Here is a 19,952-nt window from a genome sequence, read left to right on the forward strand (position 1 = left end):
GGGGATGCGCAATAAGCTTTTCATTCACTGATGATAGGGTTGCGGATCTTCTTCCCAGAAGCCTGTTTTTTTTTCGCAAAAATCTTGAAAGACGTTTCCACTGGTAGGCTGTTGATATCTTCTAAACAGGCCAGATATCCCCCTTTTTTAGTACGCTGAAAGCCAAGCAGTTTACAGGAATGGCGTGGTCGTGTCAGAATCAAATGTCGCGTTAGGCCCCATCGAGCCTTCCCTATTTGTCTAACCTTTAGAAGGTTCCTTCCCCCACACAGTAACCATGACAAGCATGGATATCCCCTATTCGCAAATAAGTTCATTTGTGAACTCGTCATTCTTCCAGAAGCTGTCCCAATTGAAGCTCAACAAATATAGACTGGACGACACGGACAAGGCGATAGTGGGCAGTGTCGATTTTAAGTTCATTGGGAAGAACCAGCCAACAAGTTTATCTGTAGATGAGTCAAGCTTCAATGATAATATAACTTACACGCATGCACAGTTCCCGGTCAAAGGAATACTGAAGAACTTAAACACGGTTGAGGATTTCAGAAAGGTGGACAAGAATGAATTTCTTCAATCACAGGGTTTGGTGGTGCATAAATCAATTCAAGACCGTTCGTGTCTAAAAGATCTCTCAAAGTTGACCCAATTTTTCATTCTGTCCTTTAGCGACTTGAAAGGGTTCAAATTCATCTATTGGTTTGGCTTCCCATCATTAGTGAGTAGATGGAAAGTAAACAAACTGAGTGGTCTAACTGAATCGCAGATAGAGCCGTATGAAAGTAAGCTTAACGAGTGGCTAAATGCTCGTTTGCCCATTGAGCAAAAGCAAGCTTTCATTATTGACAACCTTGAATTCAAACCGTTTGAACAATTGTCAAGTTTTTCACCTGACGATCAGCTTAGCATTGGGTTTATTGACACCAGCAGCATCCTCAACAAATGTTCCACCCAGTTGAGAAATATTCTGTACATGCTGGCTTATTATGGCTTTGAGAACATCAAAGTATACAATTTCAGATTCAACAATACCACATCCTTTACATTAGACATCACTCTTGCTGAGCCTCTTACTTCCGAGCCAAAAACAACAGGGTGGGAGAGAACTGCTCAAGGTAAGTTGGGCCCCAAACTGGCCGATATAGGTGCTTTGGTTGACCCTGCCCGCTTGGCTGACCAATCAGTTGATCTAAATTTAAAGCTGATGAAATGGAGAGTCATGCCTGAACTTGATCTGGATATCATAAAGAATAGTAAGGTTCTACTTCTCGGTGCTGGAACACTGGGAAGTTATGTCTCGAGAGTATTGCTAGGATATGGAGTTCGACACATTACGTTTGTTGATAATGGTAAAGTTTCATTCTCTAACCCTGTTAGACAACCGTTGTTCAATTTTACAGATTGTTTGGAGGGAGGTGCTCCGAAAGCCGAAACTGCAGCCAAAGCATTGAAATTAATTTTTCCGTTAATAACAAGCCAAGGATATAACTTGGAAGTACCTATGGCTGGACACCCGGTTACCGATGAAAAAAGACAGTATGAAGACTATCAAAGGTTAGTGACCCTAATAAAGGAACATGATGTAGTTTTCCTTCTAATGGATTCAAGGGAAACGAGGTGGCTGCCTACCGTGCTTTGCAACGTTTTTGATAAAATTTGCATCACTGCTGCATTGGGATTTGATTCATACCTGGTAATGAGACATGGAAACTTGTTTAATACCGAGCACATAGAAGCGGAAGAGAACTCTCACAGGCTGGGATGCTATTTCTGCAACGATATCATTGCTCCGAAAGATAGCACAACTGATCGAACTTTGGATCAAATGTGCACAGTGACCAGACCAGGGGTAGCCTTACTTGCTAGTTCTTTGGCTGCGGAACTATTTGTTTCCATTCTTCAACACCCTCTAAAGAGTCATGCGCCTGCATCACTCCATGATAATGCCACAGTTCTTGGATGTTTACCACAACAACTCCGAGGGTTTCTTCACAATTTCGAAACCTCCAAACTTGAAGCAAATAACTACGAATACTGCTCTGCATGTTCGATACAGGTATTAAACGAATACAAATCCAGAACTTGGGATTTTGTCAAAGATGCCCTGAATGAAAACAATTATCTTGAGGATTTGACAGGCCTTACTAAGGTCAAGCAAGAATCTGAGATAGCCGAGAAGAAGTTTCAAGAGTTTGAAAACGGTTTAGAGTTTAGTGATGAAGATTCAGAATGGATAAACTAATATACAAAAACTAATCCATGGGGTTCTGGAAAATTAAGAAAAAATATATTTAATGACCCTTCTTTTTTTGCTTATCGATATGAGCTCGTAGAACCTTTTGCTTATCACGAAGAGCCATTTTCTGTTTGCTTTGCACACCTCTCTTGTGGATGGTCATCAAGAAGTTCTTCTTACGAGCCTTCTCTTTATTAGTGGTAGAATGCTCTCCTTCTCTCTTTCCTCTTCTAGAACCATGAGCATCTTCATCACGACCAGCCTTGACATGAGCCAATCTCTCTTCCTTATTCTGCTTGTATTTAGTTGATCCAACCAATTTGGAGGAGTCCACATGTTGCTCGTTGAGTCCAAAAATAGATTGGCCCATGATCTTTTCCACTCCAGCTTTTGTTTTCAATTCATGCAGTTTAGCAAAATCAGCTGGAGTTAAAATATCAGAAGACAAAAGTTTCTGAACTTGATCCATATTGGAGTCCTTGTCTGAGTTTTTGTTCTTGTCGGTATTCCGTTCGTCGTCAGAGAGTTCCAGATCGGAGTCGTCATCTTCGTAGGCCCTTTTCTTTCCAGAAGTCTTCGCCTCGGTGTCGTCGTCAACGTTGACCCATTCACCCTCGTCAGATTCTTCTTCTTCTTCCTCCTCAACTTCCCATTCATCACCTACCTTATCTTCATCCTTATGTTCTTCTTTCCATTTAGCCAAAAGAGCCAAATCATTGGTGTTCGTAAGGGCAGAGTCCAAACCAAATTGTGGAAGACCTTTTCTGCTACCAGACTTCATTCCCATGGAAGCTTCTTTACCTCTATCCTTTCTGGCAAGCATTTCAGGAGCGACTTCTCTATACAAAGTGATCAACGATCTTGCTGCCATCATTACGGATTTAGCTTTAGAGCCCTTGTATTCGGTCAGATCCTGTAGCAAGTCAGCATCAATAGCCAATGGCGCTCTTGCTAAAATTTCCCTTACGGTGTTCAATCCTGCTGCTGCTACTTCTGTCGCAACACCATCACTGATAAACTCATCTGCGATCTTCTTGACCACTATGGTAATGGACTCAGGTGGCACTAAGTCATGAGATGCTTGAGCTGCTGCTGCCATGAATTGAGTTACATCCTGTTGCTTTGGAGTTAAGAATTTTAATAAAAATGTGTAAATTCCCAAACATGTTAGTTTATGGGTACCAATCAATCTAGAAATCAGATTCACTATATCAATTTTTTGTTCCAGACTGTATTTGTTGGCACGTTTACCCTGTAACTGTTTGGAGAAAAGTTCGTCTGCAAAACCTTGTGGGTCCCTGAGTAAATGAATAGCTGAGAAGTTTAGATACGTAGCTGAATGTTTAGCGGATCCTTTCTTCTTCAAGGTTTTAAGAGCTGTTTCTAGTTTCTTAGCCTTCTTTCCTGTTTTCTTAGTAATCTGCGCTTGATGCTTCAGTTGTGCCAAATCAGGTTCCTCGTCATCATCCGAGTCTTGGGCCTCGTCTCTTTCTTTATCAGCACCTAAGAAAAACTTTACACCTGCAATAGATACTTTCACATCAGGGTGCAATGCAGCATGGGTCATAATCTCAACTGTTCTAGAGTCGTCCCAAATACCTCTTCTCCACAGCTCCCTTGTGAGCCTTGTTGCCCATAAACCTTGAGTGGTTTGCTGTTCTAGTAGATTAAAAAGCAGAGCTTGAGTTGATCTGTTCAATTTCTGGTTCTTGGAACCGACATTTACAGCTTTAAGTAAAGATATTAAAGTCTGATAGATCTGCTTTCGAAGCTGCTTAATGTTGGCAATAGATGTTTCTTGTGAAATCAGTAGTGGAAATATTGTCTGGATTAAAAACTCGGGGCTTATAACGTCTTTATTCCTCAACATCACAAGGCATTGAATTATTTTCTCCCTCAAGTCAACATCAAGTTCTTTGTAGTTATTGATCAGAAGACTATTCAAGTCAGATGGAAATTGCTTAGTCTCTTGTGGAAAACACTGGCAGACGCTACTGACGAATCCAATCAGCTCTCCAAACTCATCAGCTCCTTCATTACCACTGTTAGCATCACTAAGGTAGATATCTCTCAACGATTGGTAATGAGAATACTGTTGGAGAAACTCCTCTTCATAAGACTTGGGATCTCTACGGACCAAGTTCTGCAATAAAATGATATTATTCGGCAAGATAGCCGCTCTTTGTCTTCTTACCATTCTGTCGGGAAACTAAATCTTTCTTGAAGGAAAAAATTATGGGAAATTTTTTTTTTTTATTCAGGCGCGAGATGAGATAAATAGATAATAGGCCTTCCTCAAAAGGGATATGGTGTGGAAAATAGATTCGTTTACATTCGTTGTCTGATGACTGTCTCGTCGATCAGTTCTATGATACTTATTAATTCTACCCAAAAGGAGCATCGGTTGCCAGCAATCGATCTAATATCTCCTTCAAAGTAAACCTCTCTTTCGGGTCACCTTTGAGACACCCTTTCACAATATTAACTAAGGGAGTAAACTCTTTTCCTCTGGATTCTGCAATGGAATAATCTACATCCCCTTTCTTAATTAGTTCTTTCAAAACTTCGTCGCTTGAATTCGTAAATGGTAATTTCCCAGAGATCATCGTGTATATCATCACTCCCAAACTCCAGATATCCGATTCTTTGCTCAGATAACAACGTGGGCAGTCAGGGTCTACAAGCAATTCAGGTGCAGCATAAGGAAGAGATCCAATATTGCAATCTGGCAGAGGATGAATACTTGGAGATTTTTCTGGACTTGCAGAGTTGCGATACAGTTTTGGTAACGATGCATTGGGTGACGTATCTGCAGACGTCAGAGTTTCGGAAGATGAATAGTTCTGTTGGTCTTTGATCTTTTGAAGCTGACTTGATAGTTCTGATACAACCTCCTTGCTGGAAAGTGTTCTTCCCAAAGACAACGTCGGGGTTTTGCTTCTACCTCTTCGGGGAGGAGTACCAATGTGGAAGCTTGCCTTATTTCTCACGTTCACTTTGCGTTCAATCTTGATATCTTCCAAACTTCGGGCCATACCAAAATCACAAAGTATGCAGTTACCACAATTGTCCTTTGTCAATTCATGGTAAGAGATGGTAATATCCAAGAGACAGTTCTCCAGCTTTACATCGCCATGAATATAGTCCAGTCCATGCATGTACTGTAATGCATTGGCGATATCGATCATGTATTTCCGAATTACGGCCTGATCAGGAGAAGAATGACTCCAAAAATCTACCAAATCGAAAAGGGTTCCGCCAGAACACTTAATGGTCAGGGCAAAAATATTTCCATTTGCTTGGGTCCAGTTCAGCAAGGGAAGCAAATTAGGATGATTCATTTTTTCCCACACTTTTATCTCTCTGAGAAATTCGTTCATCAATGACTCGCTACCACATGAAGTGATTTTCATCGCATTTGTATATCCGGAGGCTGGTGGATTAGAATAATTACTTCTAAACTGCTGGCTCTTGGGATCCAATACAAAACTGAGCGCTAAAGAACTCCTTCGGCTCGGAGCATAGGAAGCTGCCCGTGATGTAGTCGTGGAATCGGCAATGCTGGCAACTCCAGTATACTTACAGCATTCTCTGACGGTTCCCCATGCTCCGAAACCAATGACATTACCGAGTTTGTATCCCATCACTACAGAACCAAGTCTGTTACTATTGGGGGGCACTGGTTCGTTTGAAAGGTCAGTCCTGGAAGGCAGCCCGTTCTTATCCATGGTAACCCTAACTTTGGAAGACATGTTGTTGAGAAATAACATCGCTGGCGATGCCTTTTTCGATGATAATGAGCTGGAGGAGGACAAGTTGTTACCTTTGGACTTGAACTTTGCTTTGATGAGCTTTGTCAAATGGTTTTTATAGTCATTATTACGCAGTTCGGAGGGAATTATCTTGGTCAAAAACTTCTTCCTTTCAGAAAATGAGAATTCTTGGAAGTTAAATGGTATTTCGTTCAAAATCTTTTCATCAAAATCTCTTGGAGGTGACCCAATCAATTGAGATAATTTGTCAATGTCCACTGGTTCATTCCATTCATCAATCTTCTTTGCGTCAACTTTCTTTTCCATATCTCTCTTCTTGTGGTTCTTCGGGACACTTATTGGAATTGCCTGAGAATGAAGTTCTTTCAACACATCATCCTCAAGGTTTCTCTTCTTTTCAACATTCTCATTTGCCAGATCTTGAGAACTAAACCAATTCTTGAGAATATCCTGATTGAACTCATAATTAGGAACATATTCGTCTTCCATACCCTTTATGGAAGAGGATCCGTGGTAATAGTTGACGCTCGTATAGTCACCATCCTTATCATCCTCAATCTTTGAGTCTTTCTCTGTGAACCCTCCATAAAGGATCTTTTGATTGTTGCCGTTGGCATTATTTGGATCTATGTCTGCCAGCTCTGCGGGGTTTCTGTCCTCTGTTGAGAGTGTGGTAAAGCTATTATTCTTGTTGTAGGGCACTAAAGAAGGTTTGATAGGAGTATAGTTGACAGTGGATGCAATTGTAGGTTTTGATTTCAGTGGGATATCAAGATCTTTTGCGAATGTCAACTTGGATCCTGCCATAATTAGATGGTCTAGAGAACTAAGTAGATAAGGAAAGTTTTTGGTCTTCTCCACTTGATATTGACCCACGCGCGCGATGCCCAGTGAGGTGAGATGTTCTGTGTAGTGAGTAAATGTGGAAAGATTATGTAATAACAATACTGTCAAATCTAACTGTGTGGAGCAATCTTAGTGACGAGTAATGGAAACAGTGTTGGGCCCTCATAGTTCTGTACGTCTTGACCATTCTCTATGCGAAAGGGCCAAGGCCATACTTTATTAGCTGGTGATTATCTCTGCAAGGTAGTTACAGGTATCACTGCTACCAACCTAAGTTTCCCTGCGAATATTTCAGAACGGAATTATCACCAATCAGATGGCCTCGAATATAATACGGGAAATTCTACTACCATCTACTTACCCTAAAACTACATTAAGAATGGCAGGACATCCAGGTGCTTACATGGGCTGGTGGGGATTCATTGGATCCCCCAAGCAAAAGAACGTCACTACCTACACCATCTCCCCTTACGTCGGATCTCCTTTGAAAGGATCATCGGAAAGAGCCATTTTCAACGTTTGGAGAAGAACCAAAGCTCAGGCTTTGTATGTGATTATTCCAGGTATCATCGTTTGGAACGTGTGGGCTCAAGCTAGAGACTACAATGAATACCTGTACACCAAGGCAGGTAGAGAGGAGCTTGAGCGTGTTAACGTTTAAGGGCACATCAAAGTTGAAAATATACAGTGATTATATCATGTCTACAAAATATAACACAGCATGACTAAAATGGAATTAATAGTAAAAGGCTATATCTATTTCTATAAAGAGCGAGTCTCCAGTCTTGAGATTATTTGGTTCTCTTGTAGATCTTGTCAAAGAAAACTTGGAAGACTTCCTTCTTGAATCCCCTGTCTTCTTCTGTGTCAGCGATTCTCTTCTGCAATTCTTTGCCGATGTTCTCCTCATAAGCCTTGTACTTCCCGGCAATGTCGAGCTGGTCGAAAACTTCTTTACATTTGGCTTCCTTGTCGGCATCTTTGCGTCCATAGTTTTCATCCAATATCTGTCTCTGTTCGGGGCTAGCCAACCTCAAAGCTTGGTTGATGACCCAAGAACACTTATTATCCTGGATGTCAGTTCCGATCTTTCCAATGTCTTCTGGTTTACCAAAACAATCAAGGTAGTCATCTTGAATCTGGAAGTATTCACCTAGCGGAATCAAGATGTGCTCAGCCTGTTGTAGATCTTTTTCATGGGTAATACCGCTCAGGTACATTGCCATCACAACTGGCAGGTAGAACGAGTAATAAGCAGTTTTAAAAATGACAATAAAAGAATGCTTGGCTGGGGTAAACTTGGAAAGATCGACGTGGTCTTCTGGAGCGGTGATCAAATCCAACAATTGGCCTAACTCAGTTTGGAAAGTTACCTCATGGAGCAGATCCAACAAGTCAGCATAATAAGATTCTTTCTTGAAGTACTTGCGTAAAATTTTATAGATAGCACCTTCTAGCATGAAAGAGTCGTTAATGGCAATGTTTCCTACATTTTCAACCTTGTACCAACAAGGTTGGCCTCTTCTGGTGATTGACTGATCCATCATATCATCAGCGACCAGGAAGTAGGCTTGTAGCAATTCGACACACCATCCTAAAATAGCAGCTTTCTTGAACTCTTCGGCACTTAACTCGTCCCATGACTTGTACCCCTTGAGAATGACATAGGTGTCGACAACAGAGATACCTCTGTTGAGTTTTCCACCAGGAGTGTTGTAGTTCAAGGATCTCTTGAACCAGTTGATTGCATCAGCAGGCATGCCGTAATTTTCCAGCATGACTTCCAGCTCAAACACGAGGTCTGGAAAGAACGCAAGGAACTTCACTTTGTTCTTAGCTGCTACTTCTTTGGACATTTGATTTCTACTAGTTCGAAAGGTGAGAAGAAAACACGAGTTAAACGATGAACGAGGGTCGCGCTTGGTGTATTTATGGGGCAAGTTCGTTGTAGGCTAAAAGGAGGAGAGTCTTCCTTAGGCTGAAATATGAGGATATTGGCGGAAAAAGGTCATGGTTTATGAAATATATAGTTAATCGAAGTTTCTAGAATGTTAATTGGCATTATTCGGGCAAAATTAGAGGTCTGTTTGGGGAATTAAAATTGTCTGGCTTTTTAAATCATAAGTTGGCACCAAACTAAAGTTTAGTGAAGGACAGAGTGCAAATTAATATAAAAAATTAACTTATAGTCAACTAAACAAAAACATCTTTCATTCATCTGTTATCTCAGGCTCAGAGTCATGGTTAGACTCAGAGTCCTTTGAAGGTTTGGACTCTGAAGATATGACTAATTCGTTAATCTCCTCTACTATATCAGAAATGTCATTCTCTTCATCTCTGGGTTCAGTGTTTGTTTGGATATCCTGCTCAATTTCTTTGGCCAACTTTTCAGAAAGTGCTTGGGTTTCGTCTAACCCTAATCCTAATCTATTCTCTTTATGTTTCTTCGTAGCTTCCTCAACTAATTGATCAAACTCATCTCTCCAACCCAGTAAATCCACCAGAAGTTCTGCAACTTTATCACATTCGTCTTGGATTACCACATCAGAGTCCCTTGGATCAGTTTCAAATGTACCACATTTATCTTTGTTGATAAGGACTCTAAGGCAATCTTTGCTTACCTCAGAAGGTAACATAGCAAATGGAAATACCGTTAAACTTGTTCCTGCGACAATTGCAACGTCATATTCCTCAATTTCTTCCTCCCACAAATCAAAAAACCTACGGGGAAGAGATTCGCCAAAAAACACAATATCAGGCTTCACATAACCCTTGCAATGACGACATGTTGGGATCCCCTTTAGAGATTTATCCTTCATATCTTTTCTCAGATCTGCAATCGACATTGGTTTGTGACAATCAATACAATGGTTTCTGGCAAAAGAGCCATGTGCCTCCACTATGTAATCATCTAAAACACCGGACAATCTCTCCAGAGCATCGATATTCTGTGTGTACACCCTTCTTAACAGCTTCTTGTCTTGCAATAGTCTGATAAGAAAATGGAATTTCGTAGGTAAAAATCTCCCAGGGTAAAGTTCGTCAGCCAATGTGTAAAAAGCATGAGGGTTTTCTCTGAAGTAGTTGATCTCAAATACCGCTTCAGGATGGGGAAGATTCAAACGTGCCAAATTATGATATAGTCCTGTTTTTGGAGATCTGAAGTCTGGAATACCAGCTCCAGTTGAGATACCAGCTCCTGTCATTAACGATATCTTGACATTTCCTTTTTTCAATCTTTCAACCAATGGTTGCAACGCTTCTTCCATTGTTCTGTTGCTTTCCTAAAACTCTAGGCTAAATCTTATCTACTTGAGCAGTTAGTATGTACCGCGATCCTGAAAGATGTTACCTAATCTGAGAGGTATGAAGTCCCCTTTTGCATCAGTTCAAGTTAGTGGCAGGTTTTCTGCTCAGTTTTCACTTGCTTGATCTGCCTTGATCATCTCAATTGAAAAATATAGTGATTGACTGCCAAAAATGCAACTGAAATCCTTCTTTTCCTTCCAATTGATCATCATATCCTTATTTTGGTGTTAAGATGTTGTGTAGTACTCTCAACCAAAGGACCAAGTCCATCCTGTTTGCCACTTTTAACGAGATCTGTACCATAGTAAACTTATAATGAAGGTAAGCAGCACATATCTGATCGGCAGCCATCCCTGGTGCCCAATGAATCATGAATTTTTTTAGGGCTTTTACTAACTCGATCAGCAACGTATTTCAGCTTTGGATCTCAAGCTCATCGTCTCTGAGCTTAGTCATTCCATAAAGGGTTATCGGCTACAAAACATATACAGTATGATTAACAACAATAAATCGTATTTGTTCAAATTTGCCATTCCAGACTCCAAGAAAAGCTTGGTAGTTGAAAGTGGAGTAAAGCTTCATCTTACTGACTTCCAGCGACCCACAACTCAGCAACCTTCTAATTTCGTAGTTAAACTTAGAAAGCACCTGAAAGCAAAAAGATTGACTAATCTGAAACAAGTTGGCGATGATAGACTGGTTGTTTTTGAATTCAGTGACGGAATGTACTACTTGGTTTTGGAATTTTTCAGCGGTGGTAACGTTATCCTTCTTGACCAAGACCAGAAAATCATGACTTTGCAAAGATTAGTGTCTGAAAAGGAAAATAACGAAAAATATGCTACAGGTGAATTTTATAACATGTTTGATGCCAAAAAATTATTTAGTGAGGCACCGGCCGATCATGCCATCAAGTCTTACTCAAAGGAAGATATAATTCAATGGTTGGATACACAGGACTTCAAAATTGAACAAGCTAAAAAGACTGGTAAAACAATGAAACCATACACAATTCAAAAGCTTTTATTTGTCAATGCGCCACATCTTTCGTCTGATTTGATCCATATCGTTCTTAGGGAGAAGGGAATCGATCCAACATCGGATAGTACTCTCTACAGAAGTGAAGATTCATTGGCTAAACTGTTAGAATCATTAGCTGAGGCGGAAATTCGTCTCTCTGAATTGTTGACTAGAAAGGAAGATGTTGATGGATATATTGTCAGTAAAAGGAACCCAATTCATGATCCATCGACTGAGGGCTCTCTGGAGTACATCTATGATGAGTTTCATCCTTATGAGCCAACCCACAAGAGATCTTCCGATACCCAGATAAAGACCATCAAAGGTTATAACAAAACGATTGATGACTTTTTCACTACAATTGAGGTTTCTAAACACTCGTTGAAAGAACAACAGCAAAAAGTCAATGCTGAAAGGAGACTACAGTCTGTAAAATCAGAAAACCTTGAAAAGATTGCCAAATTGACTGAAGCTCAGCTTCTTAATATACAGAAAGGTGAGGTGATTATGGTTTATAGCGATGTTGTTGAACAATGCAAAGCCGCTGTCCAGAGTTTACTTGACCAGCAAATGGATTGGAATCATATTGAAAAGTTAATTGGTGTGGAAAAGAAACGTGGTAATGAGATAGCGAAGTTAATCAACCTACCGTTGAATTTGCTAGAGAATAAAATATCATTAGCTCTACCGTTGGTTAATTTCGATGAATCATCGGAAGAAGAAGATGAATCTGATTCAGAGGATGAAAGCGATAGCGAAGATAGCAGCTCAAGCGACGAACAAGAGACTAAGAACAAGAAACAATCATCAACAAAACATAGCAGGAAAAAGGACAAAACCATTAATGTGAATATAGATCTTTCTTTATCGGCCTATGCCAATGCTTCGACTTACTTTGATGCCAAGAAGATTGCACAGGATAAACTTGTCAAGACTGAGAAGAATAGTGAGTTGGCAATCAAGAGCGCCGAATCAAAAATCAATAGAGATTTGAAAAAACAGAAGAAAACCGAATCTTCCCAGGTCAATAATTCCAATGCAGCTCTCAGACAAATCAGAGACAAGTTTTGGTTTGAGAAATATTTTTGGTTTATTTCCAGTGATGGTTTTCTCTGTGTTGCTGGACGTGATGACCAACAATTTGATCACATCTACTTTGAATATTTTGACAATGATAACGATTTTCTTGTCAGCAACGAGCTGGAGGGTGCGCTGAAAGTTATCGTTAAGAATCCATTTTTGAACAAGGATGTTGCTCCGAACACTTTTATTCAGGCTGGAGCATTCTCCCTATCAACTACAAAGGCTTGGGAAAACAAAATGGTGTCTTCTCCATGGATTGTGACTGGATCTTCTGTTTCCAAGAGAGATGTGGATGGATCTGCTTTAGCGCCTGGACTTGTGAATATTACAACAGAGAAGCAGTTCTTGCCTCCCTGTCAAATGGTCATGGGATTTGGAATGTTGTGGCTTGGAGACAAGAGAACAAATGATGATTATTTATCGAAGAGTCAGTCCAGAACTGAAGAACTTGGTTTGGAAAGTGTGGATGTTAATGCTTTTAAGAAGAAAAAGATCGAAGAATTGAAAACCATGATTGCCTCTTTATCCAAATATGAAAAGGAACTGGAAAAGAAACAGATTCAAAATGATAAGGAGCCTTCGGTTGATAATGCAGAAGAAGACAGCAAAAGCATTGTTAGTTCGTTGGAAGGCTTGGATATCAATGAGAACCAGACTCAAGTTAAACGCGGTAGAAGAGCAAAACTCAAAAAGATCAAACAGAAATATGCGGATCAAGATGAAGAAGATAAATTAAAACGAATGGAGCTTTTGGGTACTTTGAAACAAGTGCAAGCCCAAGAGGATATCGAAAGACAGCCGTCAAAGTCGAATTCAACCAATACCGCTCAACAGTCTTCATCAGCATCGAAAGTGCAAAAGAAAAAACTTGCTGAGTTGCACCAATTAAGAAAACTTCTAGAAGAGTTTGAGTCACCAGATGATGAAGAAGTTGTCCCTGAACTACACTACACCCAGGTTTTATCAACGGTGATTAGTTCACCAAAGAAAACAGACACCATCGTTGATGCTGTACCAGTTTTTGCACCATGGTCCTCCCTTAATAAACTAAAGTACAAAGTAAAAGTACAACCGGGAAACAATAAGAAAGGAAAATCAGTTACTGATGTTGTCGAATATTTCAAAAAGCTTACACAACAGTTTGCCAAAGATGAAGAAGATTGGTTTGACAAAGAAGAAATTATCTCTACCATTGGACAGCAGGATCTTTTAATGCCCATTACAGTTAGTAAGCTGAAGGTAGTATTTCCCGGCTCTCAAGACAAAAAGGGAGGTAGCAGTAGCGGTAAGACGAAATCAAAGGGCAAGAAGAAGAACTAAAGCGATCGATCGAACTTGCTTTACTTTCTAGCTGTCAGTATATATTTTATGCACACATAATCATTTAAACCTTATTTTATTAAAACCCCTGTTGTAGACGATCAGCAACCCTGGATCTAGCAAATTTGAACGCATTGAACAGCCCTTCTTCACTCAGATCGATCTTTATGGAGTTTTCCTCAGTTGGTGCCTTGGAAACTCTAGCAGCAATGACAGAAGGATCAGTCTCCAAAACAATTCCATCGTCTATTGTTTCGTCAACTGCTAATGATACCATATCGTAGTTTTCTTGGATTGTCTTTTTATCAATAGAGTACTTGAGGACTATCTCCAATGCTCCAACAAGTCCTTGAAGCACATTGAACAAGAAGCATTCATTTTCATTTAAACCTCCAACAATGTAGATGACAACGTCTGAAAATTCTTTGTACACCACGGTTTTATTTTCAAAGAGAACGATATCACCGTTTACCTTGTGTGTCTTCTGAAAGAGAGACTTTTCAAACTGGACCTGCTGTTTGGGTCTCTGTGCAAGGGAGTCTGAGTCCTCTGGGGCGTGGGGAGGATTGCTATATTTTACCAAAACCCTGTTTCCGGTGTTATCCAGTATTATCACACTATCCACCGTATAAAGAGACACATCCGTAGTCATTTTGCAAGGAACTTGTTTAGTTAGTTGGGTAAGTTTTGATGTGTCCTGTTTGGACGCGGGACGGAGAAGACGCGCGAAGAGCAGAGGAGAGACTTGTCGATGAGTGTACCAGATCAAAAAATAAGGATTCTAACTTGGTGGGCAGGGCCGATCATTCTGCTATGAGCATAGTGAAATATCTGGCGTACTAAGGCAGCAAATCAAGTTATAAAGAGATAAAAAATATTCAGATAGAAGCTAAGCTCAATGCCTAAATCCAGCTTTTATTTCAGCTATCTTCGAATAACGATAATACAGGTAAGTACTAACTTTTTATTATACATCTTGCCCCAATTCTAACTCTATAAAGCTTTTAAAGTCACAAGGGTTTGATAGATGCTCCAATACCGTTATTGATGCACTGACAGATACCACAATCCGGTTTTTAGGCCTTCTTTTGGAAAAAACTGCGAAATATACTGCCAGTCGTGGAGAATCCCTGGATGATGTCCAGATACAAGATATCTCTGAAGCGCTAACAGAGCTCAAGATAATTACACCTTGTAACCTATTAGATCCATATGATGTGTCTCCAGATAACCTTCAAGGTATTCAAAACTTTGAAAGCTGGTTCATCGGCCCGTACCCAGATAGGGCAAGGCAAGTGGCCAGGCCAAGCAAACAATACATAGCGGAAGTCAATGAGAGTTTAGACCCCAGCACACAGTTCAGGTCCAAAAACAGAATCCCTGAATACATGAACAGTTTTAAGAAGCAGGAAGAACAAATAGATAATACCGGTGATTTCCCTCTAGATGAAGACTGGATAAGATTCAATCTCAGAGTGGAACTCAAGAGAAACCAAGCACATGATTCTAAACTGAAAAATTCCGTGTTGCAGCCGTATATTTCAAATGTATTGGAGGATGTGCAGAGAAAAAACGGAGTAAATGGAAATGGTTCCACAGACAAATATGCAACCAATTACGATTTCATTATCACTGGTCCAACTCCAGACAAATTAATGCAATACCTTCCTTATATTAATAGTGACGATGAGGAAGACGATGATTCATACGAAGAGGAGAATGAAGATTCCGAAGACCAGGATGAGGATGATGGTGACCGCAACAATGAACACAACAAAAATGACGAATATGGCAATGAAAATCAACCAGAACAAACGACTCCCGATTTTGATTACGAAGAACACAATGATGAAGACGATAATCGACAAAAATTAAAGATTCGTCTAAATATATAAATTCTATATTACAACTGCACCGACTAAGTTACAAAAAAAGTCATACGCTATAATTTTCTACCGGCCTTGAACTTTTGCTTGGGCTTTCTAATCTTGTTAAACATATTCTTCTTCGTAGCTGCTGGTTCTTCATCACTCTCATCACCAAAGTCCTCATCATTGTTAGCCTTCTTACCTCTCAAATACTTGAGTTTATTTCTCTGTCCCTTGACAGGTCCATTTCTTACAGCCTCAACGTAAGCGTCGATTCCAGAAGCCTTGTTATCCAGGAGGTCATCATCAATTTTATTGTTAATGACGAATTTTCCTTCTTGATTGGTACGAAAGCCTGCTTTGGCAGCAAGGTCTTTCTTGCTGAACTTTTTAGGCTTGGAGGAGGAGATGCGAGCCAAGGTTTGTTGATCCAAAAGATCCAGAGGCTCATCCTTGGATTCTGTGATATACTGTCGGCTTTTTCCGTTACTGGGTTCGTCTTCATCACCATCATCTTCTGAATCTTCCGAATCATTGTAAATGGCATCTTCGAATGCAGAGGTGAATCCAGTCTTACTCTTTGCCTTGGACTTTTCTGGCTCATTGTCTCCTTCCACTGCCTTCCTCTTTTCTCGTCTCTTGGTCTTCTTAATGTTGGCAATCAGTTTCCTGTCTTCTTCTGGAATTGCCTGTTCAACTAAGTCGGCGCCAAACTTTCTGATTAGTCTCTCAACCATATGCTTCACTTTCGTTTTGAAGTTTCCCCTGTGTTCATGAGACCACCTCATCAAATTGGCCAACAAGTTTGGAAGATTTTCTTTGACAACATCACTAGGAAGTGTGAGGATGGATACTTTTACAAATCCTAACGTAGCGTTGACAATTTCTCTGTTCTTGGAGGTCAAGAACAATTCCACTGTAGATGAGACTTCATTGAGAAGATCTCTATCCATATCATTACGAAACTCGTAAAACAAGTAACTAATGGCGTTGATGGTAGCTCCAATCATGTGGGCAGTTGAACCAGCGAGACCAGCTGAACACATTGTGAAATACTCTGAAAGGGATGCTTGTGTGTTTGGAGTGTCTGGATCCATTCCAGGAACTTTGGATGTTATCACAACACCGCCTTTTTGCATCCTAAAAGCCATAGCTTTCAGTACATCATAAGCTAATAGCCTCGACCTTTCTTTGGGATCTTTGATAGTGATAATTACTTCTGAGAGTATGGATGGAATGAAGTAAAGATGGTCATCTGGTAATATTGGGATCAAACGAAGCAAAGCTTGAAATCTAGCAGCTTTGGCGGGAATGTGAGTTGTTTCAGCACTGTCAATAAACAAAGATTCGATTTGTGGCAAAAATTGTTCTACTGCGTTTTTTCCAGATTCAGTTTCTAGTAGCCTAGCGATGATGCGGTAAGATCGTTTCTGAATCAAAGAATCGTCAATTGCAACCGTTTGATTAAAGATGGACAGGAGGGCATTGTATGAAGATTCTGGAATGTACTTAACCATAACGACAATCAAATCCATCATAGTAACACTCAATCTTGGAATTTCGCCTGTGGAGAGTTTCTGGTTCGGAAGCTTCTTTCCGTCAAGTTGGGCTTGTGTAATGTTTTTCTTATCTTCCTCAAGAGCTTGATTTAAATGTAAACAGACCTTTTTGAACGAATCAACCAAATCATCTTGCGAAGAAATTTGCAGATAAGGCTCAATAGTTTCTAAGATGAATCCTCGTAATTCTGGAACTGTTTGACTGAACACATTGAAAAGAACAGAAAGGAGTTTAGAGCTCATCTTGGATAGTACTTCAATGTTGGCAGCTGCGGACTCCTTAGGAAACTGTTGTTGAAGAAGTTTGTCTTCAGAAAGAGCACCAGAACTGTAGACCAGATTGGACTCGACTAAGGACTTGAATGCCTGGCAAATAGTGACACGCAACTCCACCTTGGAGTACATCAAAGACGCTAGCTCTGAAGCAAACTCATCGTCAAATTCAGTTGGCATATCAGTTGGCAAATCACAGAAATGTGGTAGCAGCGACCAAATTTGATCAATTATAGTGGCAAAGATTTTTGCATGTACTGAATCACCTGTGGAAGAGGCAATCTTTTGTTCGAAAAACTTGATCAGCGGAGCAAGTTGGGTTTTGAAGTAGGAAAGATTGGCGTTTCTGACATTGTCCCTAAGTAAAGGCAGTAACCAAGCTCTTCCTGTCTTCTTGGGGCTGTCAAGATTCAATGGTAATACACTGAGTACAGCTTCGGGGCCCAAAGCACCAATTGCGCTCCCAATGACATTGTCAGCCTCCTGAATGTATTGGAAGTTCTGTTCGTCAGATCTCCAGGCACCCACAATCTCCAAACAGTTAAGAAAGTCTGGATTGGCTCTAGATCTCAACTTGATAAAAATGCAACTAATTAGGTTCAAAATGTCACTTAAACAATGGTTGTACTTAACAGACAATAGGGAGTTGACAGCCTCAGCCAATTGAGTAATGGATTCATCAACACTTTCGTACAACTTAGGAGAGATAGGGAACTGTTTTGAGGGAATTAATAAAGAATCATCGTGGATTCCCTCAGTGATGATGGCTATAAGGCATTGGGATGTTGAAATGCAGATGTTCTCAGACTCAGAAGAAAAGAACTGGATTATTGTCTGAACGAAGATTGGAAATTTCTTAATAAATCTGGTTTGATTGGCATTAGAATATGCAGTAGAAGCTTTTGCGACAACAGCCAACCAAGGAGCAGCGAGATGGGTATCATTCACAGAAGGTTTCAAATCCAAAATAATCTTGATTACCGAGTCAAATTTGTCGATACTCAATTCATCTTCAGACATTGAGTTGAAGAGGTTTTCAAAGGCTTGAAAGGCATTGGTGATGAGAAATTGATCTGATGATTTGGCAACTTCAAGTAATAGATCACAGACCAATTCAATTCTAACATTTGGCCACGAGTTTGTGTTTGTGATTTGTGAAATCAATTGAAGGCAGTGAATGACTGCAGAGTTGGCGGATCTATCTTCTGACTTTCGCTTGGACTTTTGAAGTCTCATTGTCTCTATTAATTTGTTTGTTGCAAAGTCTGCACAATCTAAGGAACCCGGATGTTCTACTGATGGCCCCGGAGGAGGATTAGATAATATCTTGCTTATAGCCTCCTGTGCTCTTCTTCTAACCTTAGGTCTTGAGTCAAGGGTTAACTCCAACAATCCCATCAAACCTCTCTTTGGGGAAATATTCATGCTAGATGCGTTCTTCCAAGAAGCCAGGTCTTGAGACAACAACAACGTTTCTAAAACACCAATGGAAGATCTAATCAATGGAGCTTCAGCTTGTTCATTTGTTATAGCAGGGGCAATCTTGGTTAAGATCTCTGCAAAATTGGATTTCAACAAAGATTTTGGGGTCAGAGGTGCCAAAAGATCCAGGAAGTATGCTGTAGATAGAGCCAAAGCATTATCAGTGATGATATCATCTTGAATACACCTGTCCAATAAAGACATGAAGGATACAAAGTATGTTACCGCAGTTCTTGGATTATTCTGCTCTTGAATGTTTTCTTCAACAGCCGATAGAATCAGGGCCATGTGCTTCTGATTTTCCAATTTTGAGCTGGCATGAACCCTGATCTTGGCCAGTTTCGCCTCTAATTCAGGATCATAGTCTGACGTCATGAGTGTAGTGGATATCTTGATGACTGTGAATCAGGAGTTTAGGCAAACGGTATCAGAGAAGGGAAAGGTTTTAGAAATTTTTCTAATAAATTTTTTTAAGCTCTTGGAAAAGAAATAGGAGAACAGAGAGTCACATGATATCCGAGGGCATAAGATCCAACGTCTTAACGTGCACTGCACAATATTTGACCCCAAAATTTTTCTCCTACTAAACAACCTCAGCATCACTGAATAAACGCAATGAAGGGCAGCGTCAGAATAAGATTGGCCAGATTTGGCAGAAAAAGACAACCTGTCTACAACGTGGTGGTGGCGAAAGCAAGATCTGCAAGAGATTCACAACCGATTGAAGTCATAGGCACCTACAACCCCATTGCTCCCCCTCTATCTCCAGAACAAAAGCTTCAAGGACTGGTTCCGACAAAAGACATACAACTCGACTTTCAAAAATCCAAGTATTGGCTTTCCGTTGGTGCCCAGCCAACGCCCACCATTATCAGGCTTTTTAAAAAAGCTGGAATATTACCAAGTGAATGGCCTAGCACCCGAGTCGGCCCAATTGTGCCAGAAAGAGAAGTCATACAGGAAAAAAAAGATTTGTAAACGATCGACGAAAAGAAACTCTCTGTAAATAGAAATGAAAAGCAACATGACCTGACCTTCTGTATGCATACCATACCCCTAACCCCTTTCGTACTGCGAAATGGAGCTGTCTTTCCCTGGCACTGTGTAATCTCGGAGTTTTATGGATTATTTCCTAATCAGGCTAAGAATAATTTAATATGTCGTGTCACATTGCTTTGTGCGA

At 40.3% G+C, this 19,952-nt stretch overlaps 11 protein-coding genes across 11 annotated transcripts; 5 read left to right on the top strand and 6 right to left on the bottom strand.

Moving 5' to 3' along the window:
- Positions 1-277: 277 nt before the first annotated feature.
- PAS_chr1-4_0310 (Autophagy-related protein) lies at positions 278-2,242 on the top strand (the record flags this gene model as incomplete). The annotated part of the gene is made up of 1 exon (XM_002490387.1): positions 278-2,242. The coding sequence occupies one exon, from the start codon at positions 278-280 to the stop codon at positions 2,240-2,242; it is 1,965 nt and encodes a 654-aa protein (XP_002490432.1).
- Positions 2,243-2,291: 49 nt separating this feature from the next.
- Positions 2,292-4,433, bottom strand: PAS_chr1-4_0311 (uncharacterized protein; the record flags this gene model as incomplete). Its single annotated transcript, XM_002490388.1, has 1 exon — positions 2,292-4,433. One exon carries the CDS (start codon positions 4,431-4,433, stop codon positions 2,292-2,294), a length of 2,142 nt encoding a protein of 713 aa, XP_002490433.1.
- A 187-nt stretch (positions 4,434-4,620) lies between these two features.
- PAS_chr1-4_0312 (uncharacterized protein) lies at positions 4,621-6,816 on the bottom strand (the record flags this gene model as incomplete). The annotated part of the gene is made up of 1 exon (XM_002490389.1): positions 4,621-6,816. One exon carries the CDS (start codon positions 6,814-6,816, stop codon positions 4,621-4,623), a length of 2,196 nt encoding a protein of 731 aa, XP_002490434.1.
- A 418-nt stretch (positions 6,817-7,234) lies between these two features.
- Positions 7,235-7,516, top strand: PAS_chr1-4_0313 (Subunit 8 of ubiquinol cytochrome-c reductase complex; the record flags this gene model as incomplete). Its single annotated transcript, XM_002490390.1, has 1 exon — positions 7,235-7,516. One exon carries the CDS (start codon positions 7,235-7,237, stop codon positions 7,514-7,516), a length of 282 nt encoding a protein of 93 aa, XP_002490435.1.
- A 130-nt stretch (positions 7,517-7,646) lies between these two features.
- PAS_chr1-4_0314 (Farnesyl pyrophosphate synthetase) lies at positions 7,647-8,711 on the bottom strand (the record flags this gene model as incomplete). Its single annotated transcript, XM_002490391.1, has 1 exon — positions 7,647-8,711. The coding sequence occupies one exon, from the start codon at positions 8,709-8,711 to the stop codon at positions 7,647-7,649; it is 1,065 nt and encodes a 354-aa protein (XP_002490436.1).
- Positions 8,712-9,065: 354 nt separating this feature from the next.
- On the bottom strand, positions 9,066-10,124 carry PAS_chr1-4_0315 (Member of silencing information regulator 2 (Sir2) family of NAD(+)-dependent protein deacetylases; the record flags this gene model as incomplete). The annotated part of the gene is made up of 1 exon (XM_002490392.1): positions 9,066-10,124. The coding sequence occupies one exon, from the start codon at positions 10,122-10,124 to the stop codon at positions 9,066-9,068; it is 1,059 nt and encodes a 352-aa protein (XP_002490437.1).
- A 355-nt stretch (positions 10,125-10,479) lies between these two features.
- PAS_chr1-4_0316 (uncharacterized protein) lies at positions 10,480-13,587 on the top strand (the record flags this gene model as incomplete). The annotated part of the gene is made up of 2 exons (XM_002490393.1): positions 10,480-10,485; positions 10,570-13,587. The coding sequence occupies 2 exons, from the start codon at positions 10,480-10,482 to the stop codon at positions 13,585-13,587; spliced, it is 3,024 nt and encodes a 1,007-aa protein (XP_002490438.1).
- Positions 13,588-13,666: 79 nt separating this feature from the next.
- On the bottom strand, positions 13,667-14,239 carry PAS_chr1-4_0317 (Zeta subunit of the coatomer complex (COPI), which coats Golgi-derived transport vesicles; the record flags this gene model as incomplete). The annotated part of the gene is made up of 1 exon (XM_002490394.1): positions 13,667-14,239. The coding sequence occupies one exon, from the start codon at positions 14,237-14,239 to the stop codon at positions 13,667-13,669; it is 573 nt and encodes a 190-aa protein (XP_002490439.1).
- Positions 14,240-14,485: 246 nt separating this feature from the next.
- Positions 14,486-15,482, top strand: PAS_chr1-4_0318 (Transcription initiation factor TFIID subunit 3; the record flags this gene model as incomplete). The annotated part of the gene is made up of 2 exons (XM_002490395.1): positions 14,486-14,536; positions 14,589-15,482. 2 exons carry the CDS (start codon positions 14,486-14,488, stop codon positions 15,480-15,482), a joined length of 945 nt encoding a protein of 314 aa, XP_002490440.1.
- Positions 15,483-15,529: 47 nt separating this feature from the next.
- On the bottom strand, positions 15,530-19,144 carry PAS_chr1-4_0319 (uncharacterized protein; the record flags this gene model as incomplete). Its single annotated transcript, XM_002490396.1, has 1 exon — positions 15,530-19,144. The coding sequence occupies one exon, from the start codon at positions 19,142-19,144 to the stop codon at positions 15,530-15,532; it is 3,615 nt and encodes a 1,204-aa protein (XP_002490441.1).
- Positions 19,145-19,384: 240 nt separating this feature from the next.
- On the top strand, positions 19,385-19,747 carry PAS_chr1-4_0320 (mitochondrial 37S ribosomal protein MRPS16; the record flags this gene model as incomplete). Its single annotated transcript, XM_002490397.1, has 1 exon — positions 19,385-19,747. The coding sequence occupies one exon, from the start codon at positions 19,385-19,387 to the stop codon at positions 19,745-19,747; it is 363 nt and encodes a 120-aa protein (XP_002490442.1).
- Positions 19,748-19,952: the final 205 nt, after the last annotated feature.

Source organism: Komagataella phaffii, chromosome 1, assembly GCF_000027005.1.
Source record: "Komagataella phaffii GS115 chromosome 1, complete sequence".
In the NCBI taxonomy this organism is placed as follows: Eukaryota; Fungi; Ascomycota; class Pichiomycetes; order Pichiales; family Pichiaceae; genus Komagataella; species Komagataella phaffii.